This window comes from Phalacrocorax aristotelis, chromosome 23, assembly GCF_949628215.1.
Source record: "Phalacrocorax aristotelis chromosome 23, bGulAri2.1, whole genome shotgun sequence".
Taxonomy (NCBI): Eukaryota; Metazoa; Chordata; class Aves; order Suliformes; family Phalacrocoracidae; genus Phalacrocorax; species Phalacrocorax aristotelis.
This window is the reverse complement of record NC_134298.1, coordinates 1,532,141-1,547,054: the sequence shown is the minus strand read 5'-3', so window position 1 is coordinate 1,547,054 and position 14,914 is coordinate 1,532,141. Positions and strand designations below refer to the sequence as shown.

Genomic DNA, 14,914 nt, shown 5'->3' with positions numbered 1-14,914 from the left:
GACACCGTGGACAGGCTCTGTGGCCATGGAGCTGGTACACTGCAAATCTGGCTGGGCTCTGTGACCATGGAGCTGGTACACTGCACCTTTGGCCAGGCTCTGTGATAAATTGGAACACGAGGTACCACGGAACTAGTACACCGCACATCTGCTACCCTGAGCCGACAGTCTGCCTTGCTTTTGACAAAATGCTGTCTTTTTCATGAACTTTGCTCAATATAATAGCATTACAATACCAAAACACACCTCCACCCCAAAAGCTACCCGCCTCTAAGGTGCAACCACCCCTCACTGGGCATGCGCTTTGAATTTTTCTAGCCTACACCTTTAAAAGCAAAGAGAGGAAATTCTACACCAATCATAACAAAGGTATGTATGACTGAGCTTGTCAAGATCCACCTGAAAGGTTGAAAAACAGTATAGAATAGGTTAAGAGAAAAAGGCTGTTAGGGAAGATACCATTGCGTGCCACTCTGACTTCTGGGATCGGCCGACGGGCTGAGCCTCTCTTCCCCGCCATTGGGACGCCTTTGGGTAAGACTGGAAACCTCCACACAGTCACTTTCAATCTCTAATGCATTAGAGTCGCTTCGTATTTGTTCTGCGTCAATCTCTAAGGCATCGGAGTCGCCCTGTAAATAGCCATTGCACAGAGTCGCCTCATATTCGTTTAGCATACTTGTAGCCCAGCAGCGTACTCGTATCTTTGGTATTTATGCGTGTCTTGTAACCAGCAATCTTATCACCGGTACTCCAAAGAACCTGTGTATCTGTTGCTTTAAGAAATTGCACTACTCATTCATCTAGCCGTGATCGTTCTCACTGAACGCGACCGGCTTGGGCAGCTGCCAAGTTAGTTACTAACAACAAATACTCTGATGGGTGGTTACATCTACCATCCTTGGAAAATAAACCGTTGACCAAGCCTGAGACGAAGACTGGACTTAGCCACAGCTAGGATCCTCTCTGAGAAGGACTCCAGAAAGCAAGGGGGTCCTGTCTGAACCTCGTGACTCAACAGCAGGGTCTCCCCCTAGCCACTCCTCAGACTCCAACTATTAACGCAAGAGTCACCCCACAGGGCCCCAGCGAGGCCAGGCTGCACACCAGGGAATTAGTGCTGCCTTTGGAGACAAGGAGCACACCAGTCCAGCAGCTCTCAGCACAGGCCAGCGTGGGCGGTACCTCACAGAAGCAGCAGCCGATGCCGTTGGGGCTGCGCTTGGGCAAACAGAGGGTGAGTGCCACGGCTGCCAACAAGGGGAGAGTGGCCCCAGCCCTCAGGCCTGCCACCGCAGTGGCACAGACCTTCCCTCGCGTGTCACCGGGGACCCCTGGGGCTGCCACATAGCAACAGATCGGTCGTAGGCCGTGACTGTGAGTGGGAAGAGCTGGGCCACGCAGCTGCGCAAGCAGCTTGTGCTTTCCACAGTTAGGGAGTGCAGCGGCATCTTGAGCCTCGTGACTCATGAGCGGCAGATCACCGAGGCCCTCAGTCCCAGAACCGTTGAGGTTGCAAGGCGCCTCTGGAGGTGGTCAGGTCCAACCTTCCTGCTCGGAGCTGGCTCAACGAGAGCCGTTTGATGAGGACACTGCCCCGTGTGGTCCTGAATATCTCCAAGAATGGAGACTCCACAAGCTGCCTGGGCAGTATCTCCTGGGCTTGGCCACCCTCACAGTAAAAGAGTTTTTCCTCATGCTTTTGTGGAATTGCCTCGCACGCTGCTCCAGTGCGTACACGAGGGCAAGGCAGGCAAGCAGCCCTGCCTACACATGGGCAACTGTGGACTCGGCCGAGGACACACGGGGAAGCCCCTTGGCAGGGCTGGGCTGGAGCACCCTGGGGCAGGACAAGGCTCCAGGCACACTGATGGCGTTGGCGTTGGCGTTGGCAGGGGGCGCCCAGAGGGAGCCCAGAGAGCGAAGGAGGAGGCCCAACAGGTGCACAAAGGCCTCCCCAGAGCAGCATTAGGAGGAAGAGAGTCAAAAGCAGCAGTGCTGACCACCCGCCTGCCGAGACAACGTCCAGCAGCCATCAGAGAGAGCTTGGAGGGTGGGAGAAAGGGGACGTGGCACATCGCCCGGCTCGGGAGCCCTTTGGCCTTCTGGGCGAGGATTGCAGGGCTGGGAGTGGCAGGACCCTTCCTGCCAATGGGGCTGCAAAGAAGCCCACACGAGTGCCCCAGGCCAATGACGCCAGCCTGCACGCGACCCCTCCGGCACTTGGGACTCCTCTTCTGCGGGCACTGGTGTGCGCCTGTCCCAGGAATCCCTGGGGCTCCCAGTCCCGCGCTTGAAAAGGAGCCATCACCTTCAAGGGGGAGTGGGTGCGGCCAAACAAGGAAATGAAAGGGCAGCCATGCAGAAAACCAAAACAGCCCGTATCATTAGCTGGGATGTTTTGCATTTCAGATGAGCTTCCTGGAGAATTACTACTTCCGCAGAAGCTTCCTCTGGACCTGGGCCAGTGCAGGACCAGTATAAAAGCCATCGCAGCCGTTCACTCTCTCATCCGCTTCACTCCCCTTCTTCTCCTTCGGAAGCAAGTGAGTTGGAAGCTCTGTCCGACACTGGGGCTTGGGGCTGCCACCCCTGGGAGGGGAAGCGGGGAGAAGGTCTGGCGTGGAGAGGGGCTGAGTTTGGGCTGAGGGGCCACCTGGGCTCTTGTTGAGGGAAGAGCTTTTGTGGGCCTGGCTCCCTTTGCATGGTGCCCGGGAGGACAGGCAAAGAGGCGCGTGGACATCCCTGCAAAGCCTCCGGCTCCCCGCCCAGCACGTGCCCTGTCTCCCTCGAGGTGGGCGGGCAGGCTGCTGCTCACGCGCCCCCGTGCTCCTTCTTGCTCTCTCTCCCAGGTGCACCTCCCGCCCCGAGACATGTCCTGCTACAACCCCTGTGTACCCTGCCAGCCCTGCGGCCCGACCCCGCTGGCCAACAGCTGCAACGAGCCCTGCGTCAGGCAGTGCCAGAACTCCACCGTCGTCATCGAGCCCTCCCCCGTGGTGGTGACCCTGCCCGGCCCCATCCTCAGCTCCTTCCCACAGAGCACCGTTGTGGGATCCTCCACCTCCGCTGCTGTTGGCAGCATCCTCAGCTCTCAGGGAGTGCCCATCTCCTCCGGGGGCTTTGACCTCTCTGGCATTTGCAGCCGCTACTGTGGCAGAACATGCCTCCCCTGCTAAAGCTGCTGCAGGCGGCCCCGCAGAAGGACCCCCAGGCACCCAGAAGACGGTAATGGACGGAGCACGGAGATCCTGGCCTTCGCTTTCAGGGCGGGCCGAGCATCCGCGGCTCCGCCTGCAAAGGAAGGCAGGAAGAGGCGCGCCAGGGCTCTCTGAAAACACGGCCCTTGTCCAACCTGCCTGTTTCTCACTCTCGTTTCCCTCTCTCTTCTCTCTGTTGTCTTCTGCTAAGCCCCTGGGCTGTGAGCACCTGCTAAGCCCCACGCGAGGATGGACCCGCTGCCCCTCTCCCCCTCAGGAGCAGGCAGGCAGATGCCCGGTGCAAACGCCGCCCTGGGCAAGGGGCAAAGACTCCTAGCTACCCCTGTTGCTCTCTGCACTCTGGCCCCCACTCAGAGGACCCCCTTTCCCTCTTTGACCTCATTAAAGTTCTGCTGCATCCCAGCGTGGGACTCTGCGTGGTCCTTCTCCCCGCCGTCCAGAGACAGAGGTGTCGCTCTGGGGAGATCTTGCGGGCACGAAGGAGAGCCATCGGCATTCCCGGAGGAAGGGGAGGGTGAGCCATAGGCAGTGGGCTCCTTTCAGGACACTGTCCCTTGCAGCTGGGCAAGAAGTCCCTGGCTCCTGTAGGGCCAGCAGCCGTCAGGGCTGCCTTGCTGCATCCCTGCCCACGGATGGCCTCCTCAGCCTTCGAGCACGCCCTGCAGATGACGGGGAGCCCAACCACTGCCCGAGTGAGGTGTCCATCTCCCCAGCCGCACTGCCTGCTGCTGCTGGTGGCCCTGGGAGCTGGTTCTGCATCCAGCAGCACCTGTGAGGCCTCCCTGGCTGGCGGCTCTTGCTTCAGGAGGGCCCCTCTCCCTGCGGCAGTTGCGGTAGCGGTGGCGGCGGCTGTGTGACAGGTTGCTCCTCACGTGCTCCTCCCTGCCATCTCTCCCCAGTGCACCTCCGACCACAAGACACCTCCACCTACAGCCTCTCTCCCCCTCAGCTGAGGAAGCGAGGTGGGCTATTCCTCGCCCACCTCCCTTTGTGGCTTCCAACTACAAGCCGGTGCTTCTGCAGCATTTCAGCTCTCCTTGCATTGACTTAGCCTTCCTTGTAGGTCTGGCAGGGATCTCGTCCATCCCCAGTCAGCCCCAGCCAGCATCTTCTCCAGCACAGCTAGAAGAGGCGGCGTTTCAAAGTGCAGATGTGGTCCTGCTTCCAGACAGCTCACGCTCTGTCTCTCTAGGCAGGCATGCAGAAACAGTACGTAGGAGGGTCTGCGTCACCTGCAAAAGGGGCGTGTAGACTCTTGCGCCCCCTTTCACGCCCCTTGCTCACATCACGTCTCCCATCCTTTGCCACGTGCCATCTGCAGCCTCCCCTCTCCCAGAAGGACAGCTCCCGTCCTCGCCAGAGGGTCAGGACTCCCCTCTTCCCCCTCCAGCGTTGACAGTCCCGCTGACCCACTGCCCTGCTCCTCCCTAGCCTGACAGCCGCGTCTCAACAGCCTCTGCCAGTCCCACCAAGGCTGCCGGGTAAACCTGCACCGCGTCAGGCTCCACGCTCCTCTGGCTGCCCAGGGAGCTCCCAGGAAGGGGGCCAGCTCCTGTGTTCTCCTCCCTCTGCCAGCTCAAAGCCGCCTCCAAACCTCTGCCCAAAGGGCGGAGCAGAACGCTCCAGGGGGCTGCCTGGGCTCTCACACCTCTGCCCCAGGGAGCTTTCCTACTCGCATCGCCTCGAGGCTGAAGCACTTGCTTGGCCAAAGAAGGGAATCAAGGTGCCACCTGTGCTGGGCCCCAGGCTCCCCGGTGCCAGGACCAGGTTTCCGGTGCTGGGAGCTTCCTCCTGGTGCAGCCAGGCCACAGCTCGACCTTTCCAAATCCTCTCGGCCACAAGGGCCCTGAACATCCTCGCAGGCGCTCATACCCGCTTGCAAAACTGCTGCCTCTTGTAAAACTCCGGGCCAGGCTGCCCAAGGGGAGCTGCGCAGCTTTAAGACAGGCAGGCAGGAGCCTGCTGACAGTTCCCAGAACCGGAACTGCAGTGCTCAGGCAGAAGGAGACAAAGGAGGCGGCCACGGACACAACCCTCACAGCCATCTCCAGCAGGGCAAAAGGCTCCCTGGTCGGCTTCTCTGGCTGCCCAGGGCACAGCCAGAGGCAGGGCAGCGGCTCTGCCAGAGCACCATGCCGAGCAGTGCTGCTTTTCTCCTGCTTGATGACACCAATGCCAATCTCTACCTCGCCCACTCCATCCAGCACTTCTCGGGACATTCATCTCTGCGTGCGTCTTCCCAGGGCTTTCTGCACACACGGCGAGTCTGTCTTTCTTACCTGAGAGAAGGCCACTGGGCTGAAGCTGCCACCCGTGACGCCGGTTGTATTTTGTATGGAGGAGGGGAAGGCAGCACACTGGGAATGGTGGAAAGATTGTCAACGGGATCCCAAGGGAACAGCTGTCCGTACTGCATAATCGATCAGCCGTGGACTGTAGCGGCGATCCACCAACAGGACAGCTCCTCCTCTTCTTGACTTCTCCATGTCTTTTTCCATCGTAACTACCTAGGTGCCGTCCCCACAAAGTGGAGGGGCTGCCAGGCAGAACTTAGAGCAAACGCCAGCGATTTCACCCAGAGAGCCCTGTCTCCTTAGAGCAGCTGGCAAACCTCTTCACAGAGCTCTCCCCCTCTGAGCAGTCGTTTGCACTGGGATGGACTTTGCTCACCAGTTGGTCCCACTGACTGTAGCATGAGGTGCGCACAGAGCCCTACCACTGACAACCAAGTCCCAAGCGAGCATGAGCTGGGTTGCACCGCCTCGCACCCCCAGAGCGCACCTCCAGTCGTTCCACACAGAAGCCATGTACACTGTGATCAGGGCAGTCGCACGTACTGCCTGCAAATGGCTTGTTTTGCCGGAGTAATTCTGCGTGTGGCTCTTCCACAGGGGCATTGTGTCAAGAAAAGCCAAGGGATCCCTGCGGATGGAGACAACGCGTGTAAGACTCCAGTCAAGACAGATCTACACCCTGCATTGCCTCGCCTCGCATTGCCCTGCGTTTCGTCACCTCGCCTCGCCTTCCCTCGCTTTGCCTTGCTTCACATTCCCTCGCTTTGCCTTGCCTTGCCTTCCCTCGCTTTGTCTCCTCCACATGTTTCCCATCCAGCATGTGGATCCTTCTCCACTGTTGTTGCAAGCCCTCCTTCTCCACCCCACCTCCCCTGCTCCAGAGAGAAACTTTCCCCAATCGGATGCTCCCAGCCCTTCCACCATCCTTGCACATGCTGGCCAGTACCACTCTGTTCCCGACTTTCTAAGCACTTCCCTCACCTTGTGTTTCTTTGGTCTCTAGACCAGTGGCTGGAGGAGAGGCAGCACCAGCACTGTTGAAGACAGACACTCCTCTGTCCCGGGACAGGCTGCTAGGGAGGGCGGGTGAGGATCAGGGGCCATGGCCCAAAGAGCGGCACAACCACAGCTAAAGAGCGGCACAGCCACAGCCAAGTGGCAGCTGCCTTGCATCCTCCTTCTCATACCTGGTGCCCTGGTGGAGAGCTGAATCACTGTGGAATAGTCGCTATAGGTGACTTAGAAATTAAACTTATGTTTTTAGAAAAGTTGCAGCATGGAAGACGCTTTCAGGGTAGGGTGCAGTTGCCGGGTCAGGAATCCATTCCATGGAATTTCCCTAGGTTTGTAACCTTAGATGTCGGCAATGCCAGGAGAACTTGGTGTACCGAATCTAAGAGGATTTGTCCGGAGGGTGAAGTGGTGCGGAGACACCGTGGACAGGCTCTGTGGCCATGGAGCTGGTACACTGCAAATCTGGCTGGGCTCTGTGACCATGGAGCTGGTACACTGCACCTTTGGCCAGGCTCTGTGATAAATTGGAACACGAGGTACCACGGAACTAGTACACCGCACATCTGCTACCCTGAGCCGACAGTCTGCCTTGCTTTTGACAAAATGCTGTCTTTTTCATGAACTTTGCTCAATATAATAGCATTACAATACCAAAACACACCTCCACCCCAAAAGCTACCCGCCTCTAAGGTGCAACCACCCCTCACTGGGCATGCGCTTTGAATTTTTCTAGCCTACACCTTTAAAAGCAAAGAGAGGAAATTCTACACCAATCATAACAAAGGTATGTATGACTGAGCTTGTCAAGATCCACCTGAAAGGTTGAAAAACAGTATAGAATAGGTTAAGAGAAAAAGGCTGTTAGGGAAGATACCATTGCGTGCCACTCTGACTTCTGGGATCGGCCGACGGGCTGAGCCTCTCTTCCCCGCCATTGGGACGCCTTTGGGTAAGACTGGAAACCTCCACACAGTCACTTTCAATCTCTAACGCATTAGAGTCGCTTCGTATTTGTTCTGCGTCAATCTCTAAGGCATCGGAGTCGCCCTGTAAATAGCCATTGCACAGAGTCGCCTCATATTCGTTTAGCATACTTGTAGCCCAGCAGCGTACTCGTATCTTTGGTATTTATGCGTGTCTTGTAACCAGCAATCTTATCACCGGTACTCCAAAGAACCTGTGTATCTGTTGCTTTAAGAAATTGCACTACTCATTCATCTAGCCGTGATCGTTCTCACTGAACGCGACCGGCTTGGGCAGCTGCCAAGTTAGTTACTAACAACAAATACTCTGATGGGTGGTTACATCTACCATCCTTGGAAAATAAACCGTTGACCAAGCCTGAGACGAAGACTGGACTTAGCCGCAGCTAGGATCCTCTCTGAGAAGGACTCCAGAAAGCAAGGGGGTCCTGTCTGAACCTCGTGACTCAACAGCAGGGTCTCCCCCTAGCCACTCCTCAGACGCCAACTATTAACGCAAGAGTCACCCCACAGGGCCCCAGCGAGGCCAGGCTGCACACCAGGGAATTAGTGCTGCCTTTGGAGACAAGGAGCACACCAGTCCAGCAGCTCTCAGCACAGGCCAGCGTGGGCGGTACCTCACAGAAGCAGCAGCCGATGCCGTTGGGGCTGCGCTTGGGCAAACAGAGGGTGAGTGCCACGGCTGCCAACAAGGGGAGAGTGGCCCCAGCCCTCAGGCCTGCCACCGCAGTGGCACAGACCTTCCCTCGCGTGTCACCGGGGACCCCTGGGGCTGCCACATAGCAACAGATCGGTCGTAGGCCGTGACTGTGAGTGGGAAGAGCTGGGCCACGCAGCTGCGCAAGCAGCTTGTGCTTTCCACAGTTAGGGAGTGCAGCGGCATCTTGAGCCTCGTGACTCATGAGCGGCAGATCACCGAGGCCCTCAGTCCCAGAACCGTTGAGGTTGCAAGGCGCCTCTGGAGGTGGTCAGGTCCAACCTTCCTGCTCGGAGCTGGCTCAACGAGAGCCGTTTGATGAGGACACTGCCCCGTGTGGTCCTGAATATCTCCAAGAATGGAGACTCCACAAGCTGCCTGGGCAGTATCTCCTGGGCTTGGCCACCCTCACAGTAAAAGAGTTTTTCCTCATGCTTTTGTGGAATTGCCTCGCACGCTGCTCCAGTGCGTACACGAGGGCAAGGCAGGCAAGCAGCCCTGCCTACACATGGGCAACTGTGGACTCGGCCGAGGACACACGGGGAAGCCCCTTGGCAGGGCTGGGCTGGAGCACCCTGGGGCAGGACAAGGCTCCAGGCACACTGATGGCGTTGGCGTTGGCGTTGGCAGGGGGCGCCCAGAGGGAGCCCAGAGAGCGAAGGAGGAGGCCCAACAGGTGCACAAAGGCCTCCCCAGAGCAGCATTAGGAGGAAGAGAGTCAAAAGCAGCAGTGCTGACCACCCGCCTGCCGAGACAACGTCCAGCAGCCATCAGAGAGAGCTTGGAGGGTGGGAGAAAGGGGACGTGGCACATCGCCCGGCTCGGGAGCCCTTTGGCCTTCTGGGCGAGGATTGCAGGGCTGGGAGTGGCAGGACCCTTCCTGCCAATGGGGCTGCAAAGAAGCCCACACGAGTGCCCCAGGCCAATGACGCCAGCCTGCACGCGACCCCTCCGGCACTTGGGACTCCTCTTCTGCGGGCACTGGTGTGCGCCTGTCCCAGGAATCCCTGGGGCTCCCAGTCCCGCGCTTGAAAAGGAGCCATCACCTTCAAGGGGGAGTGGGTGCGGCCAAACAAGGAAATGAAAGGGCAGCCATGCAGAAAACCAAAACAGCCCGTATCATTAGCTGGGATGTTTTGCATTTCAGATGAGCTTCCTGGAGAATTACTACTTCCGCAGAAGCTTCCTCTGGACCTGGGCCAGTGCAGGACCAGTATAAAAGCCATCGCAGCCGTTCACTCTCTCATCCGCTTCACTCCCCTTCTTCTCCTTCGGAAGCAAGTGAGTTGGAAGCTCTGTCCGACACCGGGGCTTGGGGCTGCCACCCCTGGGAGGGGAAGCGGGGAGAAGGTCTGGCGTGGAGAGGGGCTGAGTTTGGGCTGAGGGGCCACCTGGGCTCTTGTTGAGGGAAGAGCTTTTGTGGGCCTGGCTCCCTTTGCATGGTGCCCGGGAGGACAGGCAAAGAGGCGCGTGGACATCCCTGCAAAGCCTCCGGCTCCCCGCCCAGCACGTGCCCTGTCTCCCTCGAGGTGGGCGGGCAGGCTGCTGCTCACGCGCCCCCGTGCTCCTTCTTGCTCTCTCTCCCAGGTGCACCTCCCGCCCCGAGACATGTCCTGCTACAACCCCTGTGTACCCTGCCAGCCCTGCGGCCCGACCCCGCTGGCCAACAGCTGCAACGAGCCCTGCGTCAGGCAGTGCCAGAACTCCACCGTCGTCATCGAGCCCTCCCCCGTGGTGGTGACCCTGCCCGGCCCCATCCTCAGCTCCTTCCCACAGAGCACCGTTGTGGGATCCTCCACCTCCGCTGCCGTTGGCAGCATCCTCAGCTCTCAGGGAGTGCCCATCTCCTCCGGGGGCTTTGACCTCTCTGGCATTTGCAGCCACTACTGTGGCAGAACATGCCTCCCCTGCTAAAGCTGCTGCAGGCGGCCCCGCAGAAGGACCCCCAGGCACCCAGAAGACGGTAATGGACGGAGCACGGAGATCCTGGCCTTCGCTTTCAGGGGGGGCCGAGCATCCGCGGCTCCGCCTGCAAAGGAAGGCAGGAAGAGGCGCGCCAGGGCTCTCTGAAAACATGGCCCTTGTCCAACCTGCCTGTTTCTCACTCTCGTTTCCCTCTCTCTTCTCTCTGTTGTCTTCTGCTAAGCCCCTGGGCTGTGAGCACCTGCTAAGCCCCACGCGAGGATGGACCCGCTGCCCCTCTCCCCCTCAGGAGCAGGCAGGCAGATGCCCGGTGCAAACGCCGCCCTGGGCAAGGGGCAAAGACTCCTAGCTACCCCTGTTGCTCTCTGCACTGTGGCCCCCACTCAGAGGACCCCCTTTCCCTCTTTGACCTCATTAAAGTTCTGCTGCATCCCAGCGTGGGACTCTGCGTGGTCCTTCTCCCCGCCGTCCAGAGACAGAGGTGTCGCTCTGGGGAGATCTTGCGGGCACGAAGGAGAGCCATCGGCATTCCCGGAGGAAGGGGAGGGTGAGCCATAGGCAGTGGGCTCCTTTCAGGACACTGTCCCTTGCAGCTGGGCAAGAAGTCCCTGGCTCCTGTAGGGCCAGCAGCCGTCAGGGCTGCCTTGCTGCATCCCTGCCCACGGATGGCCTCCTCAGCCTTCGAGCACGCCCTGCAGATGACGGGGAGCCCAACCACTGCCCGAGTGAGGTGTCCATCTCCCCAGCCGCACTGCCTGCTGCTGCTGGTGGCCCTGGGAGCTGGTTCTGCATCCAGCAGCACCTGTGAGGCCTCCCTGGCTGGCAGCTCTTGCTTCAGGAGGGCCCCTCTCCCTGCGGCAGTTGCGGTAGCGGTGGCGGCGGCTGTGTGACAGGTTGCTCCTCACGTGCTCCTCCCTGCCATCTCTCCCCAGTGCACCTCCGACCACAAGACACCTCCACCTACAGCCTCTCTCCCCCTCAGCTGAGGAAGCGAGGTGGGCTATTCCTCGCCCACCTCCCTTTGTGGCTTCCAACTACAAGCCGGTGCTTCTGCAGCATTTCAGCTCTCCTTGCATTGACTTAGCCTTCCTTGTAGGTCTGGCAGGGATCTCGTCCATCCCCAGTCAGCCCCAGCCAGCATCTTCTCCAGCACAGCTAGAAGAGGCGGCGTTTCAAAGTGCAGATGTGGTCCTGCTTCCAGACAGCTCACGCTCTGTCTCTCTAGGCAGGCATGCAGAAACAGTACGTAGGAGGGTCTGCGTCACCTGCAAAAGGGGCGTGTAGACTCTTGCGCCCCCTTTCACGCCCCTTGCTCACATCACGTCTCCCATCCTTTGCCACGTGCCATCTGCAGCCTCCCCTCTCCCAGAAGGACAGCTCCCGTCCTCGCCAGAGGGTCAGGACTCCCCTCTTCCCCCTCCAGCGTTGACAGTCCCGCTGACCCACTGCCCTGCTCCTCCCTAGCCTGACAGCCGCGTCTCAACAGCCTCTGCCAGTCCCACCAAGGCTGCCGGGTAAACCTGCACCGCGTCAGGCTCCACGCTCCTCTGGCTGCCCAGGGAGCTCCCAGGAAGGGGGCCAGCTCCTGTGTTCTCCTCCCTCTGCCAGCTCAAAGCCGCCTCCAAACCTCTGCCCAAAGGGCGGAGCAGAACGCTCCAGGGGGCTGCCTGGGCTCTCACACCTCTGCCCCAGGGAGCTTTCCTACTCGCATCGCCTCGAGGCTGAAGCACTTGCTTGGCCAAAGAAGGGAATCAAGGTGCCACCTGTGCTGGGCCCCAGGCTCCCCGGTGCCAGGACCAGGTTTCCGGTGCTGGGAGCTTCCTCCTGGTGCAGCCAGGCCACAGCTCGACCTTTCCAAATCCTCTCGGCCACAAGGGCCCTGAACATCCTCGCAGGCGCTCATACCCGCTTGCAAAACTGCTGCCTCTTGTAAAACTCCGGGCCAGGCTGCCCAAGGGGAGCTGCGCAGCTTTAAGACAGGCAGGCAGGAGCCTGCTGACAGTTCCCAGAACCGGAACTGCAGTGCTCAGGCAGAAGGAGACAAAGGAGGCGGCCACGGACACAACCCTCACAGCCATCTCCAGCAGGGCAAAAGGCTCCCTGGTCGGCTTCTCTGGCTGCCCAGGGCACAGCCAGAGGCAGGGCAGCGGCTCTGCCAGAGCACCATGCCGAGCAGTGCTGCTTTTCTCCTGCTTGATGACACCAATGCCAATCTCTACCTCGCCCACTCCATCCAGCACTTCTCGGGACATTCATCTCTGCGTGCGTCTTCCCAGGGCTTTCTGCACACACGGCGAGTCTGTCTTTCTTACCTGAGAGAAGGCCACTGGGCTGAAGCTGCCACCCATGATGCCGGTTGTATTTTGTATGGAGGAGGGGAAGGCAGCACACTGGGAATGGTGGAAAGATTGTCAACGGGATCCCAAGGGAACAGCTGTCCGTACTGCATAATCGATCAGCCGTGGACTGTAGCGGCGATCCACCAACAGGACAGCTCCTCCTCTTCTTGACTTCTCCATGTCTTTTTCCATCGTAACTACCTAGGTGCCGTCCCCACAAAGTGGAGGGGCTGCCAGGCAGAACTTAGAGCAAACGCCAGCGATTTCACCCAGAGAGCCCTGTCTCCTTAGAGCAGCTGGCAAACCTCTTCACAGAGCTCTCCCCCTCTGAGCAGTCGTTTGCACTGGGATGGACTTTGCTCACCAGTTGGTCCCACTGACTGTAGCATGAGGTGCGCACAGAGCCCTACCACTGACAACCAAGTCCCAAGCGAGCATGAGCTGGGTTGCACCGCCTCGCACCCCCAGAGCGCACCTCCAGTCGTTCCACACAGAAGCCATGTACACTGTGATCAAGGCAGTCGCACGTACTGCCTGCAAATGGTTTGTTTTGCCGGAGTAATTCTGCGTGTGGCTCTTCCACAGGGGCATTGTGTCAAGAAAAGCCAAGGGATCCCTGCGGATGGAGACAACGCGTGTAAGACTCCAGTCAAGACAGATCTACACCCTGCATTGCCTCGCCTCGCATTGCCCTGCGTTTCGTCACCTCGCCTCGCCTTCCCTCGCTTTGCCTTGCTTCACATTCCCTCGCTTTGCCTTGCCTTGCCTTCCCTCGCTTTGTCTCCTCCACATGTTTCCCATCCAGCATGTGGATCCTTCTCCACTGTTGTTGCAAGCCCTCCTTCTCCACCCCACCTCCCCTGCTCCAGAGAGAAACTTTCCCCAATCGGATGCTCCCAGCCCTTCCACCATCCTTGCACATGCTGGCCAGTACCACTCTGTTCCCGACTTTCTAAGCACTTCCCTCACCTTGTGTTTCTTTGGTCTCTAGACCAGTGGCTGGAGGAGAGGCAGCACCAGCACTGTTGAAGACAGACACTCCTCTGTCCCGGGACAGGCTGCTAGGGAGGGCGGGTGAGGATCAGGGGCCATGGCCCAAAGAGCGGCACAACCACAGCTAAAGAGCGGCACAGCCACAGCCAAGTGGCAGCTGCCTTGCATCCTCCTTCTCATACCTGGTGCCCTGGTGGAGAGCTGAATCACTGTGGAATAGTCGCTATAGGTGACTTAGAAATTAAACTTATGTTTTTAGAAAAGTTGCAGCATGGAAGACGCTTTCAGGGTAGGGTGCAGTTGCCGGGTCAGGAATCCATTCCATGGAATTTCCCTAGGTTTGTAACCTTAGATGTCGGCAATGCCAGGAGAACTTGGTGTACCGAATCTAAGAGGATTTGTCCGGAGGGTGAAGTGGTGCGGAGACACCGTGGACAGGCTCTGTGGCCATGGAGCTGGTACACTGCAAATCTGGCTGGGCTCTGTGACCATGGAGCTGGTACACTGCACCTTTGGCCAGGCTCTGTGATAAATTGGAACACGAGGTACCACGGAACTAGTACACCGCACATCTGCTACCCTGAGCCGACAGTCTGCCTTGCTTTTGACAAAATGCTGTCTTTTTCATGAACTTTGCTCAATATAATAGCATTACAATACCAAAACACACCTCCATCCCAAAAGCTACCCGCCTCTAAGGTGCAACCACCCCTCACTGGGCATGCGCTTTGAATTTTTCTAGCCTACACCTTTAAAAGCAAAGAGAGGAAATTCTACACCAATCATAACAAAGGTATGTATGACTGAGCTTGTCAAGATCCACCTGAAAGGTTGAAAAACAGTATAGAATAGGTTAAGAGAAAAAGGCTGTTAGGGAAGATACCATTGCGTGCCACTCTGACTTCTGGGATCGGCCGACGGGCTGAGCCTCTCTTCCCCGCCATTGGGACGCCTTTGGGTAAGACTGGAAACCTCCACACAGTCACTTTCAATCTCTAACGCATTAGAGTCGCTTCGTATTTGTTCTGCGTCAATCTCTAAGGCATCGGAGTCGCCCTGTAAATAGCCATTGCACAGAGTCGCCTCATATTCGTTTAGCATACTTGTAGCCCAGCAGCGTACTCGTATCTTTGGTATTTATGCGTGTCTTGTAACCAGCAATCTTATCACCGGTACTCCAAAGAACCTGTGTATCTGTTGCTTTAAGAAATTGCACTACTCATTCATCTAGCCGTGATCGTTCTCACTGAACGCGACCGGCTTGGGCAGCTGCCAAGTTAGTTACTAACAACAAATACTCTGATGGGTGGTTACATCTACCATTCTTGGAAAATAAACCGTTGACCAAGCCTGAGACGAAGACTGGACTTAGCCGCAGCTAGGATCCTCTCTGAGAAGGACTCCAGAAAGCAAGGGGGTCCTGTCTGAACCTCGTGACTCAACAGCAGGG

The 14,914-nt window shown here is 58.2% G+C and overlaps 2 protein-coding genes across 2 annotated transcripts; both read left to right on the top strand.

Annotated features, from left to right (window-relative positions):
• Nucleotides 1–2,873: 2,873 nt before the first annotated feature.
• On the top strand, nt 2,874–3,179 carry LOC142067890 (feather keratin Cos1-1/Cos1-3/Cos2-1-like). Its single transcript, XM_075116900.1, has one exon. It carries the CDS (start codon nt 2,874–2,876, stop codon nt 3,177–3,179), a length of 306 nt encoding a protein of 101 aa, XP_074973001.1.
• A 6,638-nt stretch (nt 3,180–9,817) lies between these two features.
• Nucleotides 9,818–10,123, top strand: LOC142068048 (feather keratin Cos1-1/Cos1-3/Cos2-1-like). Its single transcript, XM_075117240.1, has one exon. It carries the CDS (start codon nt 9,818–9,820, stop codon nt 10,121–10,123), a length of 306 nt encoding a protein of 101 aa, XP_074973341.1.
• The last annotated feature ends 4,791 nt before the right edge of the window (nt 10,124–14,914 follow it).

Coding starts and splice junctions, on each gene's coding strand:
- LOC142067890 (XM_075116900.1), top strand. CDS start 2,874: ATGTCCTGCTACAACCCCTGTGTACCCTGCCAGCCCTGCGGCCCGACC.
- LOC142068048 (XM_075117240.1), top strand. CDS start 9,818: ATGTCCTGCTACAACCCCTGTGTACCCTGCCAGCCCTGCGGCCCGACC.